This window comes from Desmodus rotundus, chromosome 10 (genome assembly GCF_022682495.2).
Source record: "Desmodus rotundus isolate HL8 chromosome 10, HLdesRot8A.1, whole genome shotgun sequence".
NCBI classification, from domain to species: Eukaryota; Metazoa; Chordata; class Mammalia; order Chiroptera; family Phyllostomidae; genus Desmodus; species Desmodus rotundus.
Genome location: NC_071396.1, coordinates 57,064,902 through 57,091,737, shown reverse-complemented (window position 1 = coordinate 57,091,737; position 26,836 = coordinate 57,064,902). Strand labels below are relative to the sequence as shown.

Here is a 26,836-nt window from a genome sequence, read left to right as displayed (position 1 = left end):
GAAGGGAAGAGAGTACAGGTGTATAAGGCAGAAGGTGGCTGCAGAGGTTATGTTTAAGTGGCATTTGCAGCAACTGATCAGGGCTGCTCTGGGGTAGTGAAGTGGAAGCAGGTCTGGGAACAGGAAAACTGGGCTAAAATCTCTGAGTGCGGCCTTGAACAAGTCACTTAACCTCTCTGGGCTTTAGTATCCTCAACAAGTGGAAGAGATAATACTAATATTTTAAGCTTCTGCCAAAGATCAAATGAATTAATGGACATAAAAGGGTTTACCTGGTATCACAGAGGCTCTCACACATGCTGGCTGAATCTAAGAGCACAGATGAAGGGACAGCCCCTCCCTGATCAAACCACAGAGCAGGTGTCAGCAAGACCCAGGGGACTGGGTTGCTTCACTGTGGCCAGAAACATGGGTTTAGGGACTGTCAGCTTCAGGGAGCAGGGCACTGAAGCAAAGCTACCTCCAACCCTGTTTATAAACACTCAGGAAAAAAAAAAATCTATTTCCTTTTGTTCATTGTTTTAAGTGTGATAATTGTATGCTCCCCATAAATAAAGTGTCATTACCTCTTACAGGAACATACAGATACAAAAGATTTACATATACAATGCTGTATTTGTAATTTGCTTTAAAATAATCTGGCAAGGAAGACAATGAGTAGGGCTATAGATGCTATAGCTGTTGAAGGTGGAAGATGAGCACATGGGGGGTTCATTGTACTATTCAATTTTTTTGTGTTTAAAAATTTCCATGACGAATGCTTAAAATTCCATTCCTATTAGAAAATTAGACAAAGAATATGGAAGTGATTCACAAAACAGGAAGTAAAAATACAAATGGTACTTCACATTTGCGAAGATGCTTAATGTCATTCAATATACAGGAAATGTAAAATAAAACTACACCAAGATAGAATTTTCCACCCAGACTGGCAAAGGTTATATAAAGTTTGATAACACACTGCACTGTCCAGAGTATGAGAAGAAAGGCACACAATTTCTATGGAAGGCAATGGGAAACATTTATCAAAATGAGAAATGTACTTGGACCGCAGTGCACACAAGCAAAATAAAGTATGTGTATGTACACATGTGTATATGTGATTATTCACTTTAGCATTGTTTGTAATAGCAAAAGAATGGAACAGTCTAAATGTTCATTAATGCAGGCTGGTTTTATAAAATTATGGTATATCCACACAATGGAATTTCAGGCAGCTACCAAAAAAAAAAGAGGATTCAGTTTAGGAACATAAAAAAAGTTCCAAAAATGGTAATGGCAATAACTGCACAATAATATGAATATACTTAATACCACTGAACTGTACACCTAAAATGGATAAAATAGTAAATTTGATGTTTTGTATATTTTATCACAGTTCTTAAATACTTAGGAAACTCTGTGTTGACAGGGAAGATTTCCAAGATGCACTGTCAAGTGAAAAATAAAACCATTTGTACATAAACATTTGAATTTTTAAAGATTTATTTATTTTTTACTTTTTACAGACACCTGAGGACATGCTCATTGACCCAGAAGGTAAGGTAGGGAAAGAGAAAAGGAGAGAAACACTGATCAGTTGCCTCTTGTATGCACCCTGACCAGGGACTGAACCTGTAAACCAGGCATGTGCTCTGGCAGGGAATTGAACCCACAACCTTTTGGTTTACAGGACAATTCCCCAACCGAGCCACACATTTGAATTAAAAAGGGAAATATGTACATATTAGCCTTTATATCCATAAAATCACTGGAAGAAGCCCTGGCTGGTGTAGCTTAGTGGATTGAGTACTGGCCTATGGACGAAAAGGTTGCCAGTTGAATTCCTGGTGTTTCTCTCCATTTCTTTCTCCCTCCTTACTCCTCTCTCTAAAAATAAATTTAAAAAATATTTAAAAAATTGCTGGAAGGAAATACTGGCATTGTTTGTAATAGTAACAATGGTTGCCCACTGAAAGGGAACTGGATGGTTGGGAGCAGGGGTCAGGAGGGAGACATTTCACTGCAGGCCTTTTTTTTTACTTTGTGAATTTAAGTATATTTTATTGATTATGCTATTAGTTGTCCAAATTTTTCCCTTTGCTCCCCTCCACCTGGTAACCCTCTTCCATCCAGCAATCTCCCCATCTTAGTTCTTGTCCATGGGTCGTGTATGTAAGTTCTTGGCCTCTCCATTTCCTATATTATTTTTAACATCCCCGTCTATTTTGTACCTACCAATTATGCTTCTTAATCACTGTACCTTTTCCCTCATTCCCCACCTTCCCCCTCCTAGTTGATAACTCTCCAAATGATCTCCATTATTTATGATTCTGTTCCTGTTCTAGTTGTTTGCTTAGTTTGTTTTTTTAGATTCAGTTGTTGGCAGCTGTTTGTTGTCATTTTATTTCTTTTTAAACACACCATCCATGTTTATTGTCCAGCTCTCCTTAATAAGCCAGTACTAGGGGCTGAGGGGCTGGGCCTTCATGAAAAGTAGGTCTGAGGACCTGCTGTTACCATTTTATTGTGCCCTGAGGACTGGTGCTGGTCCCAAGGCCTGTCAGTCCTTTCCCTAGGCTTTCCAAATCCGAAAGTCCTGTGGGGCCCCAGGCTATGTCAGACCTGGGAAAGCTATTTTTGTGGAGGAAAAGGAAATGTGGGGATGGGCCAGGTGATGTCTCAGAACTTGCCAATTTCAAACAGCAAGTAAAAGGAGGGAAACTGAGGCAAGAGGGTAAAACCCAGAGGAAAAAGTAATAGGGGATATGAAGGCAAGGTAGGGAAGATAAGCATCTTTCAGACTCTGAGCCAGAAGAGGGAGAGAGGGAGACTTCCAGGTATTCCCTCCTCGCTCTGGAAGAGTGAGAAGGGGAGGAATGGGGGTTCTGATAGTCAAAGCTGAATGGCTCCATCACTCAGAGGGAGCAGCAATGCCTGGACAAGTCCTGTGGGCCCCCACCCTTGGTAACCCCTGTAGGGGTGGCAGAAAAGGGGACATTAACGTTATCATCCCTGGGCCCTCACTGAGCCTTCCTGGTCACCTTCCGGTTCTTTAGCATCACATAGGTGATGAACGTTCCCACAAACAGGTGCAGCAGGAGGCCAGCAGCTAGTGGGATGGCAATGGTCTAGGCGTGGCACAGGAAACATTTGTGGATAACACGCTGGCCGTCGATAAATGGCTGGCATTGTTGGAAGAGCTCCTGTGCGCATTCCTAGCCTTGTTCAGCTCTCTCTAAACCTACCTTCCACCTCCACCACCTCAGGGACTGACACCAATCAAACCACTGGGACTTTTGCTTTTCTTTAAGATGATGGCATTTTGTGTGCCTTGGTTTATTTCCTTCCTTCATTTATTTAATAGTTGTTTATGGAGCATTTGCCCTAAATTGGTGGTGCTGGGGACCAAGAGAATCATCCAGGCTGTTTAGTAGGTGAAGACGATCAGGCTAACAGCAACGAGGCTAAGTGCCACCACCTGGTCTGTTCCTGTGGCCATTTTCCTGTGTTCCCCTGAGTTTGTTGCCATTTTAATGTTCACAGTTTTGATCTTTTTCTTAAATAAGTTCCTTTAACATTTCATATAATAAGGGCTGGGTGATGATGAACTCCTTTAGCTTTGCCTTGTCTGGCTATTTGAAAGCCTTGTCTGGGAAGCATCTTATCTGCCCTTCCATTCTAAATGATAGCTTTGCTGGATACAGTAATCTTGGATGTAGGTCCTTGCTTTTCAACACTTTGAATACTTCTTGCCAGTCCCTTCTTGCCTGCTAAGTTTCTTTTGAAAAATCAGCTGACAGTCTAATGGGAACTCCTTTGTAGGTAACTCTCTGCTCTTCTCTTGCTGCTTTTAAGACTCTCTCCTTATCTTTAATCTTGGGTAATATAATTATGATCTGCCTCAGTGTGTTCCTCCTTGGGTCCAGCTTCTTTGGGACTCTCTGGGCTTCCTGGACTTCCTGGAAGTCTATTTCCTTCACCATGCTGGGGAAGTTCTCCTTCATTATTCTTTCAAATAAGTTTTCAATTTCTCACTCTTCCTCTTCTCCTTCTGGCACCCCTATGATTTGGATGTTGGCATTTCTGAAGATTTCCCAGAATCTCTTTATTCTCTCATTTATTTTTGAATTCCTGTTTTTTCATTCTGTTCTGGTTGTTTACTTCATGTTCCAAATTATTGATTTGAACTCTGCCTTCCTTCCCTTACTGTTGGTTCCCTGTGGATTTTTCTTTATTTCCATTAGTGTAGCCTTCATTTCTTCCATTATGCTTTTGCCATATTCAATGAATCATCTGAACATCATTATCACCACATTTTTGAACTCTGCATCTTACGGGTTGGCTATCTGTTTCACTTAGTTCTTTTTCTGGGAGTTTGTTACGGCCTTTAATTTGGGCCATATTTCTTTTTTATTTTTCTAAAGTATACTTTATTGATTATGCTATTACAGTTTTCCCAATTTTTCCGCCTTTATCCCCCCTCCGCCTTGCACCTCCCAAACCTCCAACATTTCCCCCACTTAGTCCAAATCCATGGGTTGTACATATAAGTTCTTTGAATTGTTTCCTATACCATTTTTTACCTATTCCTATTTTATGCCCAGTAATTATGCTTCTTCTTCCCTGTACCTTTTCACTCCTATTCTTCCCCTCCCCCTCCCCACTGAAAACCATCCATGTGATGTACATTTCTCTGATTCTGTTCCTGTTGTAGTTGTTTGCTTAGTTTTTGTTTTGTTTTTATTTTTTTTTTTAGGTTCATTTGATAGTTGTGAGTTTGTTGTCATTTTACTGTTCATAGTTTTTGATCCTCTTCAATTTCTTAGTTAAGTCCCTTTAACATTTCATATAATAAGGGCTTGGTGATGATGAACTCCTTTAACTTGACCTTATCAGGGAAGTGCTTTATCTGCCCTTCCATTCTAAATGATAGCTTTGCTGGATAGAGTAATCTTGGATGTAGGTCCTTGCCTTTCATGACTTCAGATACTTCTTTCCAGCCCCTTCTTGCCTGCAAGGTTTCTTTTGAGAAATCAGCTGATATGGGAAATCCTTCATAGCTAACTGTCTCCTTTTCTCTTGCTTCTTTTAGGATTCTCTCTTTATCTTGGGTAACTTAATGATGATGTGCCTTGGTGTGTTCCTCTTTGGGTCGAACTTCTTTGGAACTCTCTGGGCTTCCTAGACATCCTGGAGGTTTATTTCCTTCACCAGATTGGGGAAGTTTTCCTTCATGATTTGTTGAAATAAGTTTTCAATTTCTTGCTGTTGTTCTCCTTCTGTAACCCTTTAATTCAGATATTGGAACATTTAAAGTTGTCCCAGAGGTTCCTAAGCTTCTCTTCATTTTTTAAAATTCTTGTTTCTTCATTCTGTTCCAAATTGTTGCTTTGAGTCCTGGTTTCTTTCCTGTCACTGTTGGTTCCCTGAATATTCTGCTTTATTTCACTTTGGGTAGCCTTCATTCGTTCTTTTATTTTGTGACCAAACTCAATCAGTTCTGTGAGCATTCTGATTACCAGGTCTTTGAACTCTCCATCAGATAGGTTGGCGACCTCTTTGCTTAGCTCTCTTTCTGAAGTTTTGCTCTGTTCTTTCTTTGGGCCCTATTTCTTTGTCTCTGCACACTTGTTAAGTTGTATGGGGGCGGGGCCTTAGGTATTCACCAGGGCGGGGAACCTTCCTTGCTGCGCTGTGTTGCTGTCTATGGGGGAGGCGCCAGAGCGGGAACAATGCAGCTTGCTTGCTTGGCTCTAGTCCCACTTTCCAACTCTCGTGCAAGACTGGCAGTTTCTCTCATCGCAGCAACCCCTGCAGTAGTCCGCAGTCAGCTCTGAGTCTCAAGTTTCCTGTTCAGCCAGTCCCTCCCGCTTGGTCCACTGCCTTGCCATGGGTTCTCTCCGTCTACCCATCTTACCAGTCTGGTTGGTCTGGTTGACTGACTGTTTCTTTAATTCCTTGGTTGTTGAAGTTCCATGCAGTTTGATTTTTCTGGCACTTCTGGTTGCTTATTGATTTTAGATTGGTTGTTATCCTCCTTTTGGTTGTTTGAGGAAGCAAAGAGTTTCTATCTACACCTCCATGTTGGCCAGAACTCTCTGGGCCATATTTGTCTGCTCTATTTGGCATCCTCCCTGTGTTTGTTACTGTGTATTATGTAGAGCTGCTTTGACTCTCTTAGTGTACCTGTTAAGTTGTATAGGGTGGAGCCTTAGGTATTTGCCAGGGTGGGGCAATCCGCTTTTTGGCTATATATGTGGAGGAGGGGTCGGAGAGAAGTCAACGCTGCTGAGGCTTGTTCAGCACTTCTGCTGTTTCCAGTCACTTCACCCCCTTTCCATATGCGACTGGTTTCCCATCTAGCTGCTGCTCTGGTTGTGGTTTCTAGAGTGGGTGAGTTTGAGTTTGTTCTAGGATTGTGTGGGCCCTTTAAACTGCCTCTTCCAAGAGACTGGAACTTTCTTCTGCCACCCCATTGGTTTTTACAGCCAGAAGGTAAAAGGCTTTATTTTCCTGACGCTGGAACCCTGGGCTGCACAGTCTCGCCTGGGACTGGGATTGCTTGCTCCCAAGGTATCCCTCCCAAATTTATCCACCACATGTGAATGTGGTACAGCGTGTTCCGCCGGCTGCCTCACTGTTGCCACACTGAGCCCTCTCTGCCCCAGCTCCCTGTCTCTGGCCCTCCTACTGTCTGGATGAATATGGCTTCTTTAAATCTTTGTCAGACTTCCACACAGTTCGATTTTCTGGCAGTCCTGTGTGTTTTTTGTTTTGAGGTTAGTTGTGATCCTTCTTATGGTTGTGCAAGGAGGCAAAGTGTGTCCATCTACACCTCCATCTTGACTGGAAGTTGCCACCGCTTTGTGAATTTTCAACACCAGGAATTTGGACTCCCTGTGTTCCCAGTGGGAGCCCACAGCCCAGGATGCAATGGCACCCAGGCTACAAATTACCCAGGCCCTTCCCAACAGGAAATGTTGCTTACCGGCCAGGAATAACGTGTGGGTATTCTTGTTATCAGGCACTTTGTCTGACCTCTCACATGGATGCATTCCCAGGAATTTCACAATATTTCCCACAGCCTCTGTAGGGAGAAATCCTAGTATCATTAAGCTACATATCTTTTTGTAATTTCATTTTTCAATTAGTTTACATTCAATATTACTTTGTATTAGTTAAGCCACATAAATTATTTCCTCTGTGCCATCACAACTCCTCCATCCCCTAACCCTGCTCAGAAGTGCTTTTAATGAAGTAGCATCTGAAGTATATGCTGTAGTCATGGCCCTGGATCCTAGAGAAGAAGGGTCTGGGAGGGAATATGAGAAGTACTATAGGAAACCATTCCAAGCGTGGGAAATGTGGCCCAGCCCCCACTCGGAAAAGCCAGTGTGGAGTGAGGTTCGGCAGGTAGGCCCCATGCCCACAGATAGGTTCTCCTGTGGGGAATCAGGCCTGCATTGTACCTAGACCACTATGAGGCTTGCTCTTGCTAAAATTCCCTCACCCTGAATTGAGGCAGCAAATGTTTACCGAAGTGTCTTTAACTTCCTAAAGTCTGTGCTGAACTACCCAAGTATGGAATATAACCGGTTCGACCACTTTTCCCTTTACATTCGGAAATATCCTTCTTTCATGTATTTATCAACATCCTCTCCTTTGTTGTCTGTAAAAGGTAGCCACCCAAAACAAACCTGTGCATAGTAAATGAGGATCATCCTTGATGTAATGTGCCTAGAAAAACAATAAAAGCCTATCCAGGCAGGGGTCTCGGGGCCCTCTCTCTCCAGGCGGGGGTCTTGGGGCCCTCTCTCTGACTTAGAGAGTGGCCATGCAGTCCCTTTTTCTCCACAGTTATTTCTGTAGTCCATGTGTATTTGTCTACTGCTGCCACAACACAGGATCCTGCTGGCCAGGATCTGCATCAAAGTACTTCAACAGTAGCCAAGGATTTTACCTTCAAGAGTCTTGGTGGTAGATAAGGTGAATGTTTCCTCTTTCTCAAACTCATCTCCTACCTCATCCCAGGCAGCTTCAAAGTTCAGCTTCATAACCTTTTGAATGTGATCAGCTATAGTGACTTCTAGATCTTCCAGCTGGGGAGGCAGAGGTTAAAAGTTAGGCACACACCTCAAGTAGAGAGTCCTTGCTCTGTACACCTCTGGGCCTCTGCTCTGAACTCAGTGCTCCCATCTTCCTGAAATACATTAAGCAGTTACTTCCTAGGTGCTGAACACTGCCAAGCTCTGGGGACAGTACAGCAACTGGACCAGGTACTTGTCCTCAAAGTGCTCATAGTTAAATAGTCCCTTGGAAAATACTCTGACCCAAGTACTCACCTGAGGGTGTCAGATATAAGATCTCATCCCTTCTGAGGCCTGCCTAAAATCAGTGCCTCAAGGACCCAGGTACTATACAGGAACAATCATTGCAGTTTGACTCCTATGACTCTGTCACTCCTATAGGTCCTCCCCTTAACCTCAGCTGTGTCTTCTGGGCCTGACATATATCTGACCCACACCTCCATCTTAGCTGCGTGCTCCCTGAACATGACACATAATTACCACCCTCACCTTGGACTAAGTGTACATAAATGTTTCCCACTCACTCAACCAACAGATCTTCACTGAGCACCAACTTTTGCAGATATTTAAGGTGTGCGTTAAGTAGGACTTAGATTAGGCCCAACAGTACGAGCAATGCCTCAGACCCACCTCTCCCAAGAAGCTCATTGGGCGTAGGGCAGTTCATGCCCATTTGGGTCATTGTTGGCTCAGGGAAGGTCCTTCCTCAACAATGGTTCTAGGATAACACAACCCAACAGTGATGTCATTTGTATTGCACAGTGACTGGCCCTCTAGGTATAAGGACCTCTAACAATTTCTATCCCCAAAGTGAGCATCATGGTTTACACTCAGGTGGCACTGAGCCACTGTGCCATGGTCAAATGCCAGAATGATTCCATCTAAGCTCAGAAAGGTGGAATTGGAAGGGCTGTTTCAGTGTATAAAAAGGCTGGTTACCAGATGCAAACTCATCCAACTTCTATAAGAAGTAATTTGACAATATGAATCGAAAAGTCTTAAAATCATCCCTACCCTCCTATGAATCTATGCTAGGGGAATAATCTGAAATGCAGATAAAAATTTGTACCCAAAGGGATGTTTAATGAAGCATTTATAAATAGTAAAAATGTGGAATCCCAAATGCCTAACATTAAAGGAATCAAGTGAGTTATGATATAACTATATAAGAATATTTTAAAGTCATTAAAAATTATGTTTATGAAGTTATTTGCAATGACATGAGAAAATATACTATGGTTTCAAGTGAAAACAGCAATACCTATAATGTACAGAATGACCTCAATTAAAAAACTCCTCACTCCCACCCCAAAATAACTTCCAAGGACTATGGGTAATGTTTGTTTATACTGTGTTTTTATATTTCCCAAGTTTTCATTTCACCTGAGCAAGTATTTTTTTTCAAGTTAAAAACAGTTTCTTTCAAAGAGAGCTATAAAGCCAAAAACAGCAGGAAAATGCTTCAAGTCTGGTTGACTGCTTCTGGAGGGAGTTGCTCTCAGCTTCAGGCACAAAACTGAGCCTCCTGACCCTAGCTTCTTACCACATACTCATCCTCATAGCCTTCATCATCAGTCTCCCCAGTGGTGGGGTCACAGTCCTTGACAGTGAACTTCATCATGCAGCTGAATGTGCAGGCCACTGTGGGAAAGAAAGGCTGGGTGGTGAAGACATCCCTAGCTACTATAGGGGATCAGCTCCTCCATGGGATAGGTGACAACAGCTGGCTCTCTAGGCCTTTGCCACATTATCAGTAGTGGCAACATGCCATCCAACCCCACAAATCTGGACAAAAGGCAACACCTTGTTGAAGGGCATGAGAGTCAAGTCATGGGTTTGAGGCATCCCCTTGTGGGGAAGAAGAGGAAAGCAGAAATGGCACAGGATGGCTACATCCACATAACAGTAGCAGGCTCACTTTCATAGGCTGGAAAAAGAAGCTGGTGGTTTCCTCAGAAGGAAAAGATTTGGGATGTTTTGGTGTTTGTGTTTGTCTTTGCACTCTTTCATGGTATAATAAAAGGGTGCTGGTTTGAGGACCCGATAGACCTGGGTTCTGCCTCTTACCAGCCGTTCGAACTTAGACAAGCCATTTAACCTGAGCCTCAAGTTTCTTCATCTATGAATAGGGATGGCAATACTTATCCCCATAAGTCTTCTATGAGGAGAAAATGAAAAGTACCCAGAATTTAGCCATTCTACTTTTTTCCTCAGGACTGAAATCAAGGAGTTAAAGTTCTTAATAAGAAATAAATGGCTGGTGCACAAGCTGGCCAGCTCATTCTGATCCTGAGAGTATCTGGAGATTAACTCACCAGCTGTGGGGTCTTCCTTGGGCAGCGCCACCAGCGTGTAGCAGGTCCCAGGCTGGTTGTAGGGTAGGGTCCGGACAGGCACGTAACAGAGCACCTCATAGGCCTCAGTAGGCTCCATCTGCACTGTGACATTCTCCAAGGTCTGGTCATTGAGTGTGTTCATGCAGTCAAACTGGACCAGGGGGTACAGGATTACTTAAGACACTATTCTAGGTCTAAGCTGTTGCAGTGGAAGAGGCAGGAGATTCTATCTCTCACTCCATGAGCCAACCTAACTCCCATCCCAGTCACCCTGCTCAGGTTCCTTGTCTCCATGCTTCCATGCTGACACACGGAAGCCAAAAAGGTCCTGGGTCAAGGGTATAAGACACACCCTTGGTGACATACCAAGTCACCAATGCAGTGTATGGGGAGCCATTACCCTTCAGGACCCATCAGACCTGGAAACACTCCCTGGCCCCAGGAGGCTTCAGCAGGACCTCAGCCCTCCCTGCTCACCTGGAACACCATGTGGTCAGTGAAGGTGTGTTTAGTGCAGTGGATGACATACTCTGTCTCTGATTCAGTGAGGGCCACAGGCTCAGACGAGGACTTGAAGAGGGGCCCCAGCCCATGGAACTCTGGCACCACTGCCAACTGCTCTGAAAACCACAGACCACACCAATTACTCAGCTTCTCAATTCCCAGACCAATATGTGATGTTTTCTAAATGCTTATGTCTAATTCTTAAGGTGTTTCACCCTACTGAGATGGGTGGATATGTATACACAACTGTTTACTATTTCCTAAATATACTGATACATTTTCTCATCTCCCTAACTTTGCTCAAGTTGTACCACCCACTATGAATATTCTCCTCCCCTCTGTCCCACAAAAGACCTCAGAAGCAACAAACTAACTGGGAGACCTCAATGTTGTAGGCATAATCCATGTGGAGACCTTCCTCAACTTTAGAAGCTCAGCAAAGATTCTTAATAGAAGGTGGAAAGTAAGAAAATCTAAGAGGATGGGATGAATGTTGCTACAGAATCAGGTAAAAGAACAAGCTGGTCCTATATGTTTGTCAGCTAAGACAAATGGCAATAAAAAAATGTTTTATTGTACACCTGAAGCTAATATAATATTGTATATCAACTATAACTAAAACATACATTTTAAAAAAAGGGATATGTTCAGATTCAGAGTGTTGCAGAAAACCCAACATAGAGTGGTCTGTGGGCATCTGGTAAGGCCTAGCCCTACTGACCCCCACCATGGCCTGTCCAGGTGAATGAGGCATCTGGCAGCTATCTACACGTGGTATCTGCCTATGATGGCTAAAGCTGCTGCTTGCTTCCCTATTCTATGGCAGGGGCAGGATTCCTCAAATACGGTCATGGATTACCTGTGTCAGAATTACCTGAGGGTAAAGGTTTATTAAAAACTGATTTCTGTACCCACCCCAAACCTGCTTTATCAGACTCTCTGGGTTTAGGACCTAGGAATCTGAATTTCTAACACATTCCCCAGATGACTCTGATACCTGATGATATTTGAAAACTACTGCTCCAAGACTTTCAACTTGTCTTTTCAATTAAATTGAACTGCTTAAGGACAGGAATTGTATCTTGAGGCCAGGGATCTGATATTTTGCCCTGTACTTAGTAGGTACTCAATTCATGTTTCAGGGATAAAGACAGAAAGTAGGCATAATTGTTTTTATTTTGCTTTCCTCCTTACTACAAAGAGTCTATGTGACTGCTTCAGCCCTCTGCATCCTGAAGGACCATATCTAATAAATGTGCAGGAAATAGGACCCAGCCCACTGCTGGAACCTGGCTGTGGGGTATAGGGATAGGCTACAGATGCCCAGAAAGAGCCAGCTTAGATATTGCAAGGAACTTTTATGCTACCGTGATCATTAGCCACCAGAGTGCTTTTTAATGGAAATTCATTTTACGAGGCCTTAAGTTTCTAGACTTCCCACCTGGGGGATTTTGCTAATAGTTATCATCAATAAAATAGATAAAATAATCTTGTTCACAGGGTTGTTGTGAAGGAAGATAAATGAAGCAATAAATGTCAAAATCTACCAAAGTTCCTAGAACTTATCACGTGATTAAGAAATGTTAGCTTTTGGAAGACTGTTTAAAATGGAACTGATAACCTCTAACATGCTGAGAAGGAATCTTCCTTGGAAGGTGTGGCAGTATGATCACTCCCACAATATTTATGTGCTAATTCCTAGAACCTGTGAATATGTTTTGTTACATGGTAAAAGGGACCTTGAAGATATATGAAGGTAGATCTTGAGATGGGGAGATTATCTTGGATTACCTGGGTGGGCCAAATGTAATCACAAAAGTCTTTATGAGAGGGAGGCAGAGGGGTCAGAATCAGACAGATTTGAAGAGGATATGCTACCAACTTCAAAGATGGAGAAAGGGGTCACTACAGAAGGAAAATAGGTGGCCTCTACAAAGTAGAAACGGCAAGGAAACAATCTCCCCCTATAGTATCCAGAGGGAGCTCAGCAGCACTGACAACACAACAAAACCCATTTTGGACTTCTGACCTCGTAGGATAAGAATTTGTATTGTGTTAAGCCATGAAGATTGTGGTGGCTTAATGATAGCAGCATGAGGGAACTAATACAGAAGGAAAAGTTTAAGGCTAAGAGTGATCCCAGTTAGCTCAGGATCCCAGTATTCCTGAATTTGAAAGACAGTATGTTGACATGAGACAGGATTCTGGAATGGAATGGTAAAGGGGGAATTTAACTCAATTCAACAATAATTGGGCCTGCTCTGAGGAAGAAAGGCACTATGCTAAGTGCTATGGTAGAGAAAATAAAAGATAGGACATGTAAACTACACAGAACTAGATTAAGAGAAAACAGAAGAGATGGAGTAGAAGTGATCAGATGGAAGAGTTTAGGAGATCAGGGCTTCACAAAGAGGGGTATGTGCTAGTCCTTGAAGGTAGGAATGCAATGGATAAAATGGAATGGCAATTAGACACATAGCCGTGCCCCTCAAAAATGCAAGACCAGAGAAATACATAAATACTTAAAATGTTACAATATAACATAGAGTAAACACATCTGGAAGCCAATAAAAAGTACCAGTGTCTTTGGACCCCAACTGTGCCAAATCAGACATCCTGAACTGGTCTGGGTTCCAGGGGTTTGAATCTTCAGAATCAAGACTGAGAGCCAGCTCTGAGACAGTTTTATTTGGATCTTAATTCTAGCCCCTTCCTTGGGCTAGAACTTCCTTGTTGTGCAACCTTGGGCAAATTACTCTCTCTGAACTTTGAATTCCTCAGATTCCAAATGGACCTAATATACTCCAAATGAGGATCAAATGTACTCTCTAAAGTACTACTGGGGCCCAGCACTCAGGACAAACCCAATAAACAACAGTTCTTACCCTGAATTCCCTTGAGCAGAGCAACTACTCCAAAGCTGATGAGACTGAGCCCCACCGAGTACTGCTACTCACCCTGGAAGATCTCCTGTCGGGTAGCTGCCACTTTCTCAGGCTGCTTGGCTGCTGTGATGGGGGTGCTTTCTGCAGAAGCAAATACATATGGTGATCAACAACTCCACTAATGAGGCACAGTAATGGGGCAGTGTGGCACTGAGCATGCTGCTGTTATTTAGGGATTATAATTTCCTGAGTGTGTAGTATACAACATGTGAGAAAGAGAATAAATGTTTGTGTGTGTCTCCATTTCCTGGAGCCAGGGACAAAAAGGGTTATTCCCTCCTCCCACCGCAACCACATCCATCCTGGTTAGATTTAGTGGCTTCACAGCCAGTGCAGACCCTCCAATGGAGGCCTGAACCTGAGAGCCTCTGAAGGAAGTACAGATGTTATTTACCTGTTCTTGGTTCTGCCATGGGTGTGGTGGCTAAGGGCACAGACTTGAGGTCAAAAGGTTTTTCTGATGGTTCTAGAGTATACTGCTGTAGAGCCCTTTCCAAACCAGGGATGGACACAGTCAAACCTAGAGGCCAGTGGGATAGAAGTCACTCTGCTTGGAATACATGACAGAATGAGCACCAAAAATTCCCCCATAAAAACTGAGGGCCTAGATTATATGATCCTGAGAAAGTCACTTAACTCTTTGAGCCTTTACTTCCACATCCACACTCCCCTTGTTAAAGGATAGAGCATGGTACAAACAGAAGTTTTATTAACAACTAGCATTTCAATTCACTAGGCTGTTCCCACCCACAATGGTATGAACCACATGACCTGAGGTCTCCTGGGGTCATAGGGACACCATAAAAGTCCAGAAAAGAGTGTCTTGCCTCAGATTACCCCTGTTCAGATCTGTAGTGATAAGAAGGGTCACAACTTTGGTAGAGTGAAAGACAGATGGGGAAAGGCTCACCATTTAGAATATAGCCTGCATTGAGGGCCTTCTGCTTCTGCTCCAGGACACTGAGATAGAAGGTGGCTCGGTCCCTGACTTCATTGTCATCATCCATCACACACCTGGAGCCAGAACATAAGGTACTTCTGACTGGGGCCCCACAGGAGTTACAGGAGGTACCTGGCAGGGCTTCATCAGAGAGTAGTGACAGAAAGTTGTCTCTTAAAGCTCTGAGAGCTCAGTTTCCAGATGTGGTTTCCAGTCATTTAACTTATTAACAGGAGATGACTATATTCATATTCCCTGGATCCTCTCCCTAAAGCTCACCCAGTCAAGGAAGTAACTAATCTCCTGTATCTAACAGCAATATGACTGTATCCAACACATGTTTTATGTTTTATCAAAAGAAGAATTTAATATGATCTTGTAATCTCACTCTTGCTGAGTTATATCCTCAAGAGAAGTGAACACATACATCCACACAAAAATCTGTATAGAAATGTTCACAGTAGCATTATTCATTCACAAGAGCCAAAAAAAGTAGAAACAATCCAACTGTCCATGAACTTATGAATGGGTAAATAAAATGCAATATAGCCATACAATGAAATATTAGCCAATAAAAAGGAAAGAGGTACTGGTACATTTTGCAATAAGGATGAATCTTGAAAACATTTTGAGGAAGCCAGACACACAAAAGGTCACAAATTGTATGATGGCATTTATATGAAATATCCAAAATAGGCAAACCCATAGACATAGAAAGTAGATTAGTGGTTGTCTAGGACCAGTGGTAGGGGGTCTTAAGGGGAGTGGAGAATGACTACTAGTGGATACAGCATTTATTTTTGATGTAATAAAGATCTTTTAAACTTAGATTGTGATGATGGCTGTATACCTTTGTGAATATAGTATAAGCTATCACATTATACATTTTAAACGAGTGAATTGTAAGGTTAAAAAATATCTCAGTAAATACATATATTTTTAAAAACTCAAATGAACAACTGTCACATCTGAACGAAGGCATTTTTGTATATTATTTTCATGCTCTTCTGTGCTTCCTGTTTTTTCCCCTACAGTCCATAGTTATATAACTCCTCCCTCCCCTTTATCATTAACAAACAGACAAAAGACAGTTGCCTGAGCCTGAGGGAACTCTATCATCCATCAGGGTTCCTCAGGCCTAGACTCACCTCTTCAGCAACACCAAGATACTGGGTAACATCTCTTCATTCTGGGCTCCAAACTTGGCTAGAGCACTCACAGCACCTATGTTTATGAAGAACATAAGACATACTTGATACACCAGAGCCAGTGCAACAAGGCTCTGGGTGGATCTTGGAACCACCTGGCCTTGACTTTCTCATCTATTTTACGGATAAGGAAGCCCCAATCTAGGGTTCCAGGAGCCATATTCAGCATTAACTAGGATAAGGCCCCAGGAGGTAGCCACAACTTCAGGCTTCTCAGCTTCTGTATCCAAATGGCCTTAATTCACAGTTAAGCGTTAGATTAACATCAATGAGAAAATGAACTATTATTTCATTATTACGTACTGCTGAAAGAGGAAAATCTGTCCAATGGGCATGAAGAGAAAAGAACAGTAAATTAAAAATAAATAATATGATAGTTGCACAATGAATTGCAGACTCACTTAAAAGTAAATTTTATGGTATATGAATTATAATCTCACGGCTTTTGTTAAAAAAAATTAAGTTAAACCTTTAACTGAAACTTGAAAAAAAAAATCCATAAAACAAATACAGAGGTTAAGAACCATTCAACTAGATGACCTCTAATCATCGAAGGTCCTTCTACAATATTCTCAAAAACTGAGCTTGTGAGGCAAGAACACCAAGTACCCTGTCCTCATTTGAGGCTCATGCCCCTTTGCCAGGAGAGTCCACTGAAGAACAAGCTAAAGAGTCCAAATTCAGCCCTGGCTCAGACCCACCTGCCCGGACCTCCTCATGCTCCAAGACCACTCGGTTATAGATGAAGCGGATGTACTTGGAGGGGTTGTTGGTCTTGGGCCCCTCCTGGCCCAGAAGATGCAGAATGCGGGTGGCCAGCACAGTGAACTCACAGTCCTCGATGAATTCACACAAGTGTGACAGTCCTGTCTCCTTGCTCTCTGAGTTCTCTTCAATGATGCTGATGATGCAGTCCACGATGGCCCGCTTATATTCAAAGCCACCCTGCAGTTGGAGGGGTCGAGCTGAACAAGGAGGCTGCTTGCTGCAGAATGGGCTGTGAGGCTCAGAGCCTAACCAAGACTGAAGACAGTGGTCCAAACACAGAATCTGGAGACAAGGGACCTGGCCCTCTGTACTCAATCTCCTTTTTGTGTAGAACTAAAGACCTGGATTGAATGTTTGCTGGGGCCTTTCCAGTTCTAACAGTATTTGATGTAATAGAAATAATTTGAGTTTTATTCTTCCTAACTTTGAGATAAAAGGCAAAGTGGGTGGTGGAGATGCTATGGTAAACAATATGGCAGTTCCTCAAAAATTTCTTAAAAATATAACTACCATATGATCTCAGTTCCACTTATAGGTATTTACCCAAAACAATTGAAAGCAGGGTCTTGAAGAGATAGTTGTAACTTATGATCACAGCAGCATTATTTGTAATAGCCAAGAGGTGGAAGCAGCCCAGGTGTCCATCAACGAATGAATGGATACACAAAATGTGGTCTACATATGTAGTGAAATATTATTCAGCCATAAAAAGGAGGGACATTCTGATACATGCTACAATGTGGTAGAACCTTGAGGACATTATGCTCAATGAAATAAGCCAGTCATATTGCTTGACTCTACGTGAGGTCAAATTCATAGAGATAGAAAGTATAATGGTGGTTGCCAGGGACTGGGGAGGGAGGGTGAAAAATGGGGAGTTATTGTTTAATAAGTATAGTTTCAGTTTTGCAAGATGAAAAAGAGATTTGCTGCAAAACAATGTGAATATATTTAATACTGATCTATACACTTAAAACCGGTTAAGAGAGTGAATTTTGTCATGAATGTTTTACCACAATTAAAAAAAAAAAAAGGCAATGGAAAGTCAGAAGGTCCTAGATCAAACCTATGCTCTGCTACTTAGACTTTAATGACAAAAGTGGCAAATGAGATACCTATAGGTACCAGGCATGTAACCTGGAGAGATGAAACAGACTGATTGGGAACATTGGGGCAATAAACAATACCTGTCTCATCTGAAGAGGGAAATCACTACTCAGCCTTGTGTTGCCATATCTGACAAGTTTTTCAGGAGAAACTGGAAATCTCTTACAGTTGTTTTCCTGATTTTTAAATAATGGCTACTAATTTGAAATGTTTAAAGCTTTGTACATTTTGTACAGTCCAAGGAAATCTTAACTGTGGATTAAATCTGGCCCGTTCTCAGATTTCTGTTTTATGGCCATGAGTCACTTTCCTTTCCTGAACTTCATGCTCCTTCATAATAAGGATCATTAGTGTGTCTACCTCACAGATTATTTTAAGGAATAAATAAGACGCATCTGTACATTTTAATAAGGGTGTTCTATGAGTAGGTACACTGTAAACCTGTAAACCTTCAAGTGCTATTTTCATTATCAGTTCTATAGCCAGTCAGCAAGCCTGGTGGGCACTGAGTTCAGAGTAATGCATCAAGGCTTTGCTGGCAGCTGCTCTAACTAGAGAATGAGAAGCATCTCTGTGGAAAACTAGAAGCAGATCTATTTCTAAAAGACAAGGTCTCAGTGACTAAGTGCTGCGCTCTAATAAGTGAAGGTCTTACACTCAACCATTGCATGGAACCATTAATTTTTCTGGGAGGAAAGAAGATCCAGTAGAAAATCATGGGCTTTGGAGTCAGATAGATCTGGGTTCAGGTCTTGGTGACCACGGGCAGGTTACTTCACCCCTCTGAATCTCAAATCCCTGATTTTTAAAGGAAGAAAATAATGTCTATGGACAAGGCCTATTATGAGGGTCACAAGATTGTGTACACTGTGTAGTGTCTCCAAAATGCCAGGCCCATTAGCCAAAAGCTCCTTAAGCATTAGTGCTCTCCCCACTTCCAATATTCTTGGGAACCCCAAAGACCCCCAAGGCAATGGCTTCTCTACTGCCTTGGTCCAAGAGGCACTATGGGGCTGGGGCAGAGACATCAAATACTTGGGGACCAAATATACTCCGCAACCACTTTGTTTCTGCTCCTCTGAATTAACTGGTTTTGTTGAGACATTCAGGAAAGGTGGTGTCAGTGAATCACTAACTCAAATCAGGAAAAAAAAATCAGAACAAATGTCACAATATTAGCATAGTTTCACAAGAAACTACCCCATGGAGTTCCTGGAATGATCCAGAATATTTCTATAGTAGCTACCAGTACAAAACATGTTTTCCCATCATCTGCACAAACTTTACCTCAGGGCATCTACTGTGTCTTTAAAGCCAGGATACTGAGTCATTATAGTTACTACCGTAATTACTATAACTGCTACATATTTATCTATTAATTCATGAGGAGTTTAAAGGGCCATAGGAACCAGGAAATCGACCCAGTTAAGTTGATCTGGGTACACCGAAATTGACATAGAGCCAGCAGCCGAGTCATCCCCAGCACCAGGAGCCCTGGCATGCCCTGCTTGCCCCCTACTTTTACCTCTTCCCGCAGCATGGTAAACAGGAAGTTCATGAGGACACCGTGTTTTCGAGGATACTTCTGACACAGGGCACTGATGGCCTGGACAACCACCACCTGAGTCAAACAGACATTCATAAGCATCAGCCTCCTGCCACCAGGGTGCAAGTTAACTTAGTTCACCAAGTTCCAGTAAAGTCCTTCCTTAGGTAAGGCCAGGCCGTGGATGTGATATAGGGCAGGAAAACAAGGGGAACTACATCCCCACCCTCAGGGAGCACAGTCCCCGAGTCCATACAGGGCAGGGTGGCATGCAGAACAGTCTTAATGTCCCAGATCCATACCTAGGATCCCAAACTCTGCTTTGTTACTCAGACCTCAAAGTGAGTCTATGAGCCCCCTCTCCACCTCACTTGTCCTGCTTTTCTTCTACCATCCCCAACTCCTTTGAGATTCCCCTCAATTAGCTTTTCTGGCTCTTCTTTGGGTCTTCTCTCCCCCTCCCTCCCCCTCTTTTCCCCTCCTGTCCACTCTGCTCCCCTCCTCTCCTCTTCAGCAATCTTATCTCCTCCCATGGTTTTAACCACCTCTTCTATGTCACTGACTCCCAGATCTTTGTCTGAGCTCAGTGTTTCCAAATGTCTACCAGATAACTCCACCCGGTGCCCACAAACACAGCATGTCTGCAGTCACCATCACTACCTTCCCCCTTCCTTTATCCAATACATAAATTTCCCCCCTTCCACAAACCAATCAATGGCACCACCATCAACCCAAACTGGAAAACAGCATCATCTTTGACAACATTTACTTCCTTGATCCTCACAACATGCCTGCCAACTGGCTGTACAAATGAACAATGTAGGCAAACACCAGAGGCAGGACTATGCATATCTCCCAAGGCCGAACCCTGTGAATAGTTATGTACCAGCCTTCTCCTCTGAGTCCTCAGACCTGAACAGTCCCTCAGATCAATCCTAGCTCAGTGGCTGGGGAATATGGAGGAGGGGGGCACGGGGCATCTTCCTGACTCTGGTGACTGTGGATGTTCCCAAAGTGCCCCAGATACCTTGAATTCATCTGAGATCTCTGACATAAAAGAGGAAATCTGCTTCATGAGGCGGTCGATGCTGCTCTCACTGCCGGTCTTAAGGAGGGTGGTGATGGCCAACGTGGCAATGCTACGATTCGAATCTGTGACAAGGTTCTCTAGGTCCAGATTGCAGGCTGTTACTGCTGAAGGATGTTTCATAGCAACCTATTTTGGGAGGAAAGAGATAAAGAGGACAGGACTTTTGTCATTCCACTGCATGGCTTTGGCCCAGTCAGAGAGGTCCTTTGGATAAACTCATCTTACCACCCGGTACAAAGTAACTGAGGCCAGGGCTACACCCATCCAGATAAGGTTAGGGATTAGGAATTACCTCCAACTGGATCAGGCCACTTCCCCTAACCCTCTCAGGTCAGGCCCCTCTTCCACCCACCGTTGTACCCTTGTACCCTTACCTTATTGAGGGTTCGGACAGCGGCATAGCGGAGGGCTGCCTTGGGTGAGCTGCAGAAAAGCTGGAGCACTGTGAGGAGACAGATGACATATACCAGGCTGCCCTGACTGCTTGGCAGCTAGGAAAAACCCAGATAGGTCTCCAGGGGAGGAAGAGAAACAGGGCATCGTAAGCACGCAAGGGCTCTGAGGCTGTTCAGACCCAAACCCTCTGCTCATTTCCCTGCTGGCAGCCCTACCTCAACCAAGGAAGAGAGTTCTCTCCTTGAGTCCCTAAACCATGAACACAGAGGTCTTAATGCATGTGACAGCCCAATGGGTCTCGTCAATGATGAGAGCTGTTTACTGAGCATCTGTTGTGTGCCAGGCACTATGCTGATGAGCTGTCATGCCTTGTCTAATGGATTCCTCACAACTTTATGAAGCAGCCACTGTTATTATGCCCATTTAACAGATAAGGAGACTGAGGCACAAAAGGGTAAAGAAACTAAAATTACTCTAGGTTAGCAGTCAGTAAATGGCAGAACCAGGACTGAAATCTAGGACTGCCTGCACATGAAGCCTGAGCTGCGGACCCCTGCAAGGTAGAACTCTACTACTCTCTCCTGAGGCACGTACAGAAACCAACAGAACTTCCTCACTCCTGGCTTAAACAATGGCCTGGGCTCCTATACTACGTTGGTACACATTAGACAGTGTATCCCTCCCTGTGCCTTCGTTGCCAGGAACATCAGGGTTCAAGTTTACGTGGAGTAGTAGTAAACATGGCTACTGTTTTCTGAGGTGTCCATGTTCCTTTCTATAACTTGGCTTTTATTCTCTTACACTTTTTTAGAACTTATTTTTGTTTTTCTTAAAATAAGGTTAACTTTTATTTTGAAGTCTTCATCTTATTTATGTCTTTCATTATTCTGGAAATATGGGGAATATAATAAGAATGAATGAATACCCAAATTAGTGAATGAATTCATTTAGTTCTTGTATTTTTGTCTCTAAGAAGGGAGGGAGACTTCTCTCTCCACACATGAACCCCATCTCTCTGCCTGGGGTTCCACTATTATTTTGGAGGTTAGAATAAAAGGTCCATTCATTCCACAATATCTGCAACTCAAACTCTCCTGCCATAACATCTGGGCTTTCATTGGGTTTGTCCCTGCTAAAACACTAATCCCCTCTCTGAATATAGTACCCCTCAGAATCTCTCCTTTTCTAACTTCTCAACATACCCACTTTCTAGTACCAACCACTTGGCACATTACATGCTTGTTATTCTGATATACAATGAGATTGCAACACCTAGCACAGGGACTGGCACAAACAAAGCAATAAATGAATACTTACACTAGATCAAAAACAACTTGAGATGGTGGACTCTCCATAACAACAGCAAGGAACACTTTTGCTGTATTCACCATAGTGCGAAACATTATGCATAGTTTTAAGCCATTTGTATAGATCATACAAGTTTACTGCCTACTGTAACCTTGTGTAACAAGCACGATTACTATCCGTGTTCTAGAGAAAGTAAAGCATGGAGAGAATGGATGACTTGTCCAGGCTCACTCAGTTGCTAAGTGGCAGAGACAGGACTTCCACCCTGGCTATCAGGCTCCAGTGTTCAGGCTCTGAAACATCCCTCTGAATTGCTTCTCCTTTACATGAGACAGTTCAGCCGCTACAGAGCATGTCTTCCTGGTTTCATAAATCCTGGGTTCTTCCACCAGGCCCTCTTACCTGACATGCTGCAGAACAGATTTGAATCTCACCTATGCCACTTCCCAGAGTCCCAACCTCTTTAGTGGTATGATGGAACTACAAGTTATGCCACCCCTTAAATGTAAGACATGAGAGAAGCTCCAGTAGAGTGTCTGGCACAGAGCAGGTGCTTAGTAGGTATTAATTCCTTTTCTTAACATTAATTAGACTGTGGCCTACTTGAAGGGCATTTTCTTTCTTCACCTGTCCCCTAGCCCAGGGCCTAGGTCCTAGCAGGCAAAAATGTGTGACGCTGGGGTGAAGGAATATCTGGTAACCTGACACAGCTGGGGCCAGCTCTTTGGCACTGCAGCCTGGAAGATTCACGATGGCTGAGGCAGCCTCGTAGACAACCATCTCATGCTTGTTGCGCAAGCAGCTCTCGATGAAATCAAACAATGGGCTGTCACAGCTACAAAAGAACATAGGCAGTAAGAAGTTGGAAATGGCCCAGCATGGTAGGGTGAATGACGAATTATCTAGTGAGGGGAGACAAGAGCCATTACCTGCTGTCCTCCTCCTCTAGCTGCTTGCTGGCCACCCGGATCATCATGCAATAGGCAAAGGGAGACTTGAGGCCATGCCGAGTGAACTTGCTAATCATCTTATTGACAGCCAGGCGGTCATTCCTACGCACATGGTATAGGAGCCCTAGTGCATGGTACTAGAGGACAGAAAACAGCAGCAGAGTACAAACATGTGAAGCCTAAGTCTACAAACTGTGTGACCCTGGGCAGGCCACTGTATCTCCCTGGGTTTTAGCCTTCTCATTTTTAAAATGGGCACCACAGTAGTTGCCTCAGAGTGGCTGCGACGAGTCCCCCAGATGGTGTGTATAGATAGCTCCTGACACAATGCTCAACAAACTACAAGAGTATTAACTGTAGATTTTGTTCCGCCCCCAATTACAGCAAGGGCCCTGGCAGACATCATAAGTACAGATGTGAAGGGGGACAACAGACACCACAGAGATGAAAGAATAGGAGGAAACTCAGTGTCTTTAGACAAGAAAGAAAAAGAGGGATCTGGGCCCTGAGCATGGACATGTATTGTAAGGTGTCATGCAAGACACCTCAGATATATGACCTTATGATGGTAAACCTTACACAGGGTGACATTCTTAGCCCACTGACTTGCCCACGGACTCATGGCTGGTACTGGCAAAGCGAGATCTAGAGAACCTGAAATCCAGGGACTCGGTTCTAGAGATGTAAGGTACATAAAGTTATTTCCTATCCCTTCTGCTCTTTTCTGTTTCCTTACCAGAGTGGCACTGAAGTGCTAAGAAGGCTGTGGGTGCCTTCTATGTGAGAAGCTTCTCTGACCGTGGAAAGTGTTTTGAGGGGCCATAGTTGACCCTGGAGATGAGAACAGTGCGAAGGGTGAGGAACAAGAAAAGAGATAAGCACACAGGTACTGCCTACAGGTAAGCACCAGGTGTGTCAAATGTTACAGATGTTGTCTCATTTCATCCTCACAGCATTGTGAGGCAGAAACTCATTCCCATTTTACAGACAAGCAAACTGAGAAAAGTATACAGATAAAAGGAATTGTGGGCCTCAAACACTAAAGAAGAGTTGCACAGACAAAAGTCCCACTAAGATATTTCCATGCATCACTAACAAAAAGCTAGCTTAGCAAAGGCCCTCTGTCTGCCTGGGTAAGGTTTGCTACATCACACCCCCCAAAACAATACTCAGCTGTTTATCAAAATACTTTAATATTTTGGTACCAGGTAGCAAGCAGTCTCTAACTCAAGCCTTCCCCCCACAGCAATCTCCCTATAATCCAATGACAAAAGGATTGAAGTTTGCTCTGGCTAGGGGCCACCTGGATCTCCGTGGTGAGAGTCCATTCTGACTGGTCAGTGCCATGCCACATGTCTAAGTATTTCAAATACCACTGCTCTGCTCATACCTCACCTGGACCATGATGTTATCACTGGATGCTGCCTCCTGGGCCTCATTCACCCAGCGCTTGACCACATCAAAGCTGCACTTCAACAGGTGCTGTGAGCAACAGAGCACATTAAGCAGCAGGCAGGCAGGAGGAAGCTCTCCCAACACATATCCTGGACCTGGCATGCAGTTCAGCTAGGCCCTAGTTCTTTCCTCAGACAAAGCCCAGGACCTCTGATTGTCCTGGTCTTCTGAGATGGCATACGAGCATAGGATGGTTCCCACCCTCCCTCTCCCAGGCCCAAACTCCAACAAGCTGCCATCCGAAAGGATGGATCAAGGCCATTCAACTGCCCCTCCTCAATCAATCCAGAATTACCCAGCACTCTTCACTAAGCAGGTTAGAGGGACTCTCAAATCTCAGGACACAGAAACACTTTTTATTACCTACTGGAAAACAATTCTTATATTCTCTTCAGTTTCCTGATCCTACCCTCCCAACCCCTGGTCTTGCAGGGCCCCAGCTGCAGCTACACACCAGGGAAGACACCAGGGCAGAGCTGGAGACGCTGGGCACCTTGTCCACAATAGCCTGTTTCATGTACCGCTCAATTGCCTGCAGCATGGTGCTCTGTGGGGACAAAGTGGGAGTGAGAGGGGACCCAATCAATTCTCAGCAACCTTCAGAAATGTAAGTAATGGGGTGTGGAGCAGTGAGGTGAGGAGGAAGCAAACGTGCTTCCTTTTCACCATACCCTTCATCACTTCCTTTGCCCAGGAGATGGGGAAAACCTAAAACATATAACGGAGGAGACCGAACCTTGATTGAAAAACAGGGAAAAGACAGATGGCTGGGCAGGGCAGCAGACTCACATCAGTGATCTGGCAGAGGGCTCGCACGGCCGGGCCCCGATAGTTATCTTCTTTCCCAGTCATGTCCTTTGTCAGGCTGCAAGGGGAGGAAGGCACTGTCAACATGCTGGAGCCTGGCCTGCTCTCCCCACACCAAAGTCCTCACCCACTCCTCTCAGCACCACACTTACCCGGATTACTACACGAGTCTCCTAACTAGTGTTCTCTATTTTTGTCCCATCTAAGCCACTCCATGAAGCAGCCAGATGGAGGATTTTTTTAAAAAACTTAAAACTGACCAGGTCCCTTGCCTGCCTTCACTAAAACATTTCCAAGGCTTCCTACTACTATTACCATCAAACATAACAAGTATAACTTTCTTTAACAAAAAAGTCCCCAAATAAGTTTTGCGATCTCTACTGCAGTCATTTGTGTATGCTGTTTTCTTAGCCCGGAGAACTCCTCAGCCCCTCACCTCTACCTCTGTTCTGCTATTTCTCACTCCTCCTTCAGGATTCCATTCAGACAGGTCTTCTGATCCAAATTCAAATTGAGTGCCCTTCTGGTCTGTTCTCACAGCCTGTCTGGTTATTTCTCTGTGAATTCTGGGGCTGCAGGGACCGTGTTTATCTTGTTTGCTGTTCTATTCCCAGAGTTAAACACAGGACTGATAGACAGTCAATAGACATTTTCTAAGTGAACCTATAAATGAATATATAACACCACCACCTATAACCGCCCCCCCCCCCAAAAAAAAACTAACAAGAAATAAGAGAACTGAGCCCAAGTTCTTAAGGGCAGGGATTATACTCTAGTCACATCTGCGCCTTGAATCATGTAGCTTAATGTAGAAACCAGTACTTAGTAAGAAAGCCTATTTGTATACCTCTTGCATTCTCTATGTCCATTTTTCTTATGTTTTCTCTTGGTACTCACTAAAGTCTTTATGAGAGTTCCAGGCTGGCTCTGGCGACTAAGAGGAATCAAGGGAAGGAAGGGTTTGTGCCGAGCTAAGGCCGGAGAAGTAAAAGGGAAACAGCATACTCTGGAAGCTGCCATGGGGTGGGCAGTGGTAAATGAAAGATGAGGGAGTCAATTAAAAGGCTCATTCTCTAGTACACATGAGAAAAAATGGCCTCTGTATCAATAGAACCCATCCAAGGAACCACCCACAGACCCAGGACTTGCCTACTGGTGACGATGATGACATCCTCTGCAATGCAAGACATCTCCTTGATGGTCAAGTAGCACATCCGACGGAGGGTGGGCTAGGAAAGAGATGGAGAAAGCCCTATGACCCCTAGCCCAGCATGATGGCCAGGGTTAGAAAAAGAAAACTCCAGACTACATAAAGGCAGTCCACACTGACTGGTGGGGTCACTTTCCCTTGGCCCTCCTACCACCCCGTCACAGCTGTCTTCTCTCAAGGAAAGCTGGGATTGCGGC

The 26,836-nt window shown here is 43.7% G+C and overlaps 1 protein-coding gene and 1 pseudogene across 1 annotated transcript in view; both read right to left on the bottom strand.

Moving 5' to 3' along the window:
• Nucleotides 1-26,836, bottom strand: part of COPG1 (COPI coat complex subunit gamma 1) — a 29,526-nt gene that overhangs the window by 479 nt on the left and 2,211 nt on the right. The window contains exons 5-23 of the mRNA XM_024580218.3: nucleotides 26,579-26,658; nucleotides 25,412-25,487; nucleotides 25,077-25,169; nucleotides 24,563-24,649; nucleotides 23,147-23,304; nucleotides 22,919-23,052; nucleotides 20,888-20,955; nucleotides 20,451-20,639; nucleotides 19,403-19,498; nucleotides 16,704-16,947; nucleotides 15,943-16,018; nucleotides 14,765-14,868; nucleotides 14,249-14,374; nucleotides 13,867-13,935; nucleotides 10,883-11,025; nucleotides 10,385-10,556; nucleotides 9,613-9,710; nucleotides 7,943-8,081; nucleotides 6,971-7,069 (exon numbers count right to left, since the gene is read on the bottom strand). Coding sequence (XP_024435986.1) covers nucleotides 6,971-7,069; nucleotides 7,943-8,081; nucleotides 9,613-9,710; nucleotides 10,385-10,556; nucleotides 10,883-11,025; nucleotides 13,867-13,935; nucleotides 14,249-14,374; nucleotides 14,765-14,868; nucleotides 15,943-16,018; nucleotides 16,704-16,947; nucleotides 19,403-19,498; nucleotides 20,451-20,639; nucleotides 20,888-20,955; nucleotides 22,919-23,052; nucleotides 23,147-23,304; nucleotides 24,563-24,649; nucleotides 25,077-25,169; nucleotides 25,412-25,487; nucleotides 26,579-26,658 — 2,251 coding nt within the window. The remainder of the gene's footprint in view (nucleotides 1-6,970; nucleotides 7,070-7,942; nucleotides 8,082-9,612; nucleotides 9,711-10,384; nucleotides 10,557-10,882; nucleotides 11,026-13,866; nucleotides 13,936-14,248; nucleotides 14,375-14,764; nucleotides 14,869-15,942; nucleotides 16,019-16,703; nucleotides 16,948-19,402; nucleotides 19,499-20,450; nucleotides 20,640-20,887; nucleotides 20,956-22,918; nucleotides 23,053-23,146; nucleotides 23,305-24,562; nucleotides 24,650-25,076; nucleotides 25,170-25,411; nucleotides 25,488-26,578; nucleotides 26,659-26,836) is intronic.
• LOC128779410 (dolichol phosphate-mannose biosynthesis regulatory protein pseudogene) lies at nucleotides 4-4,383 on the bottom strand (annotated as a pseudogene).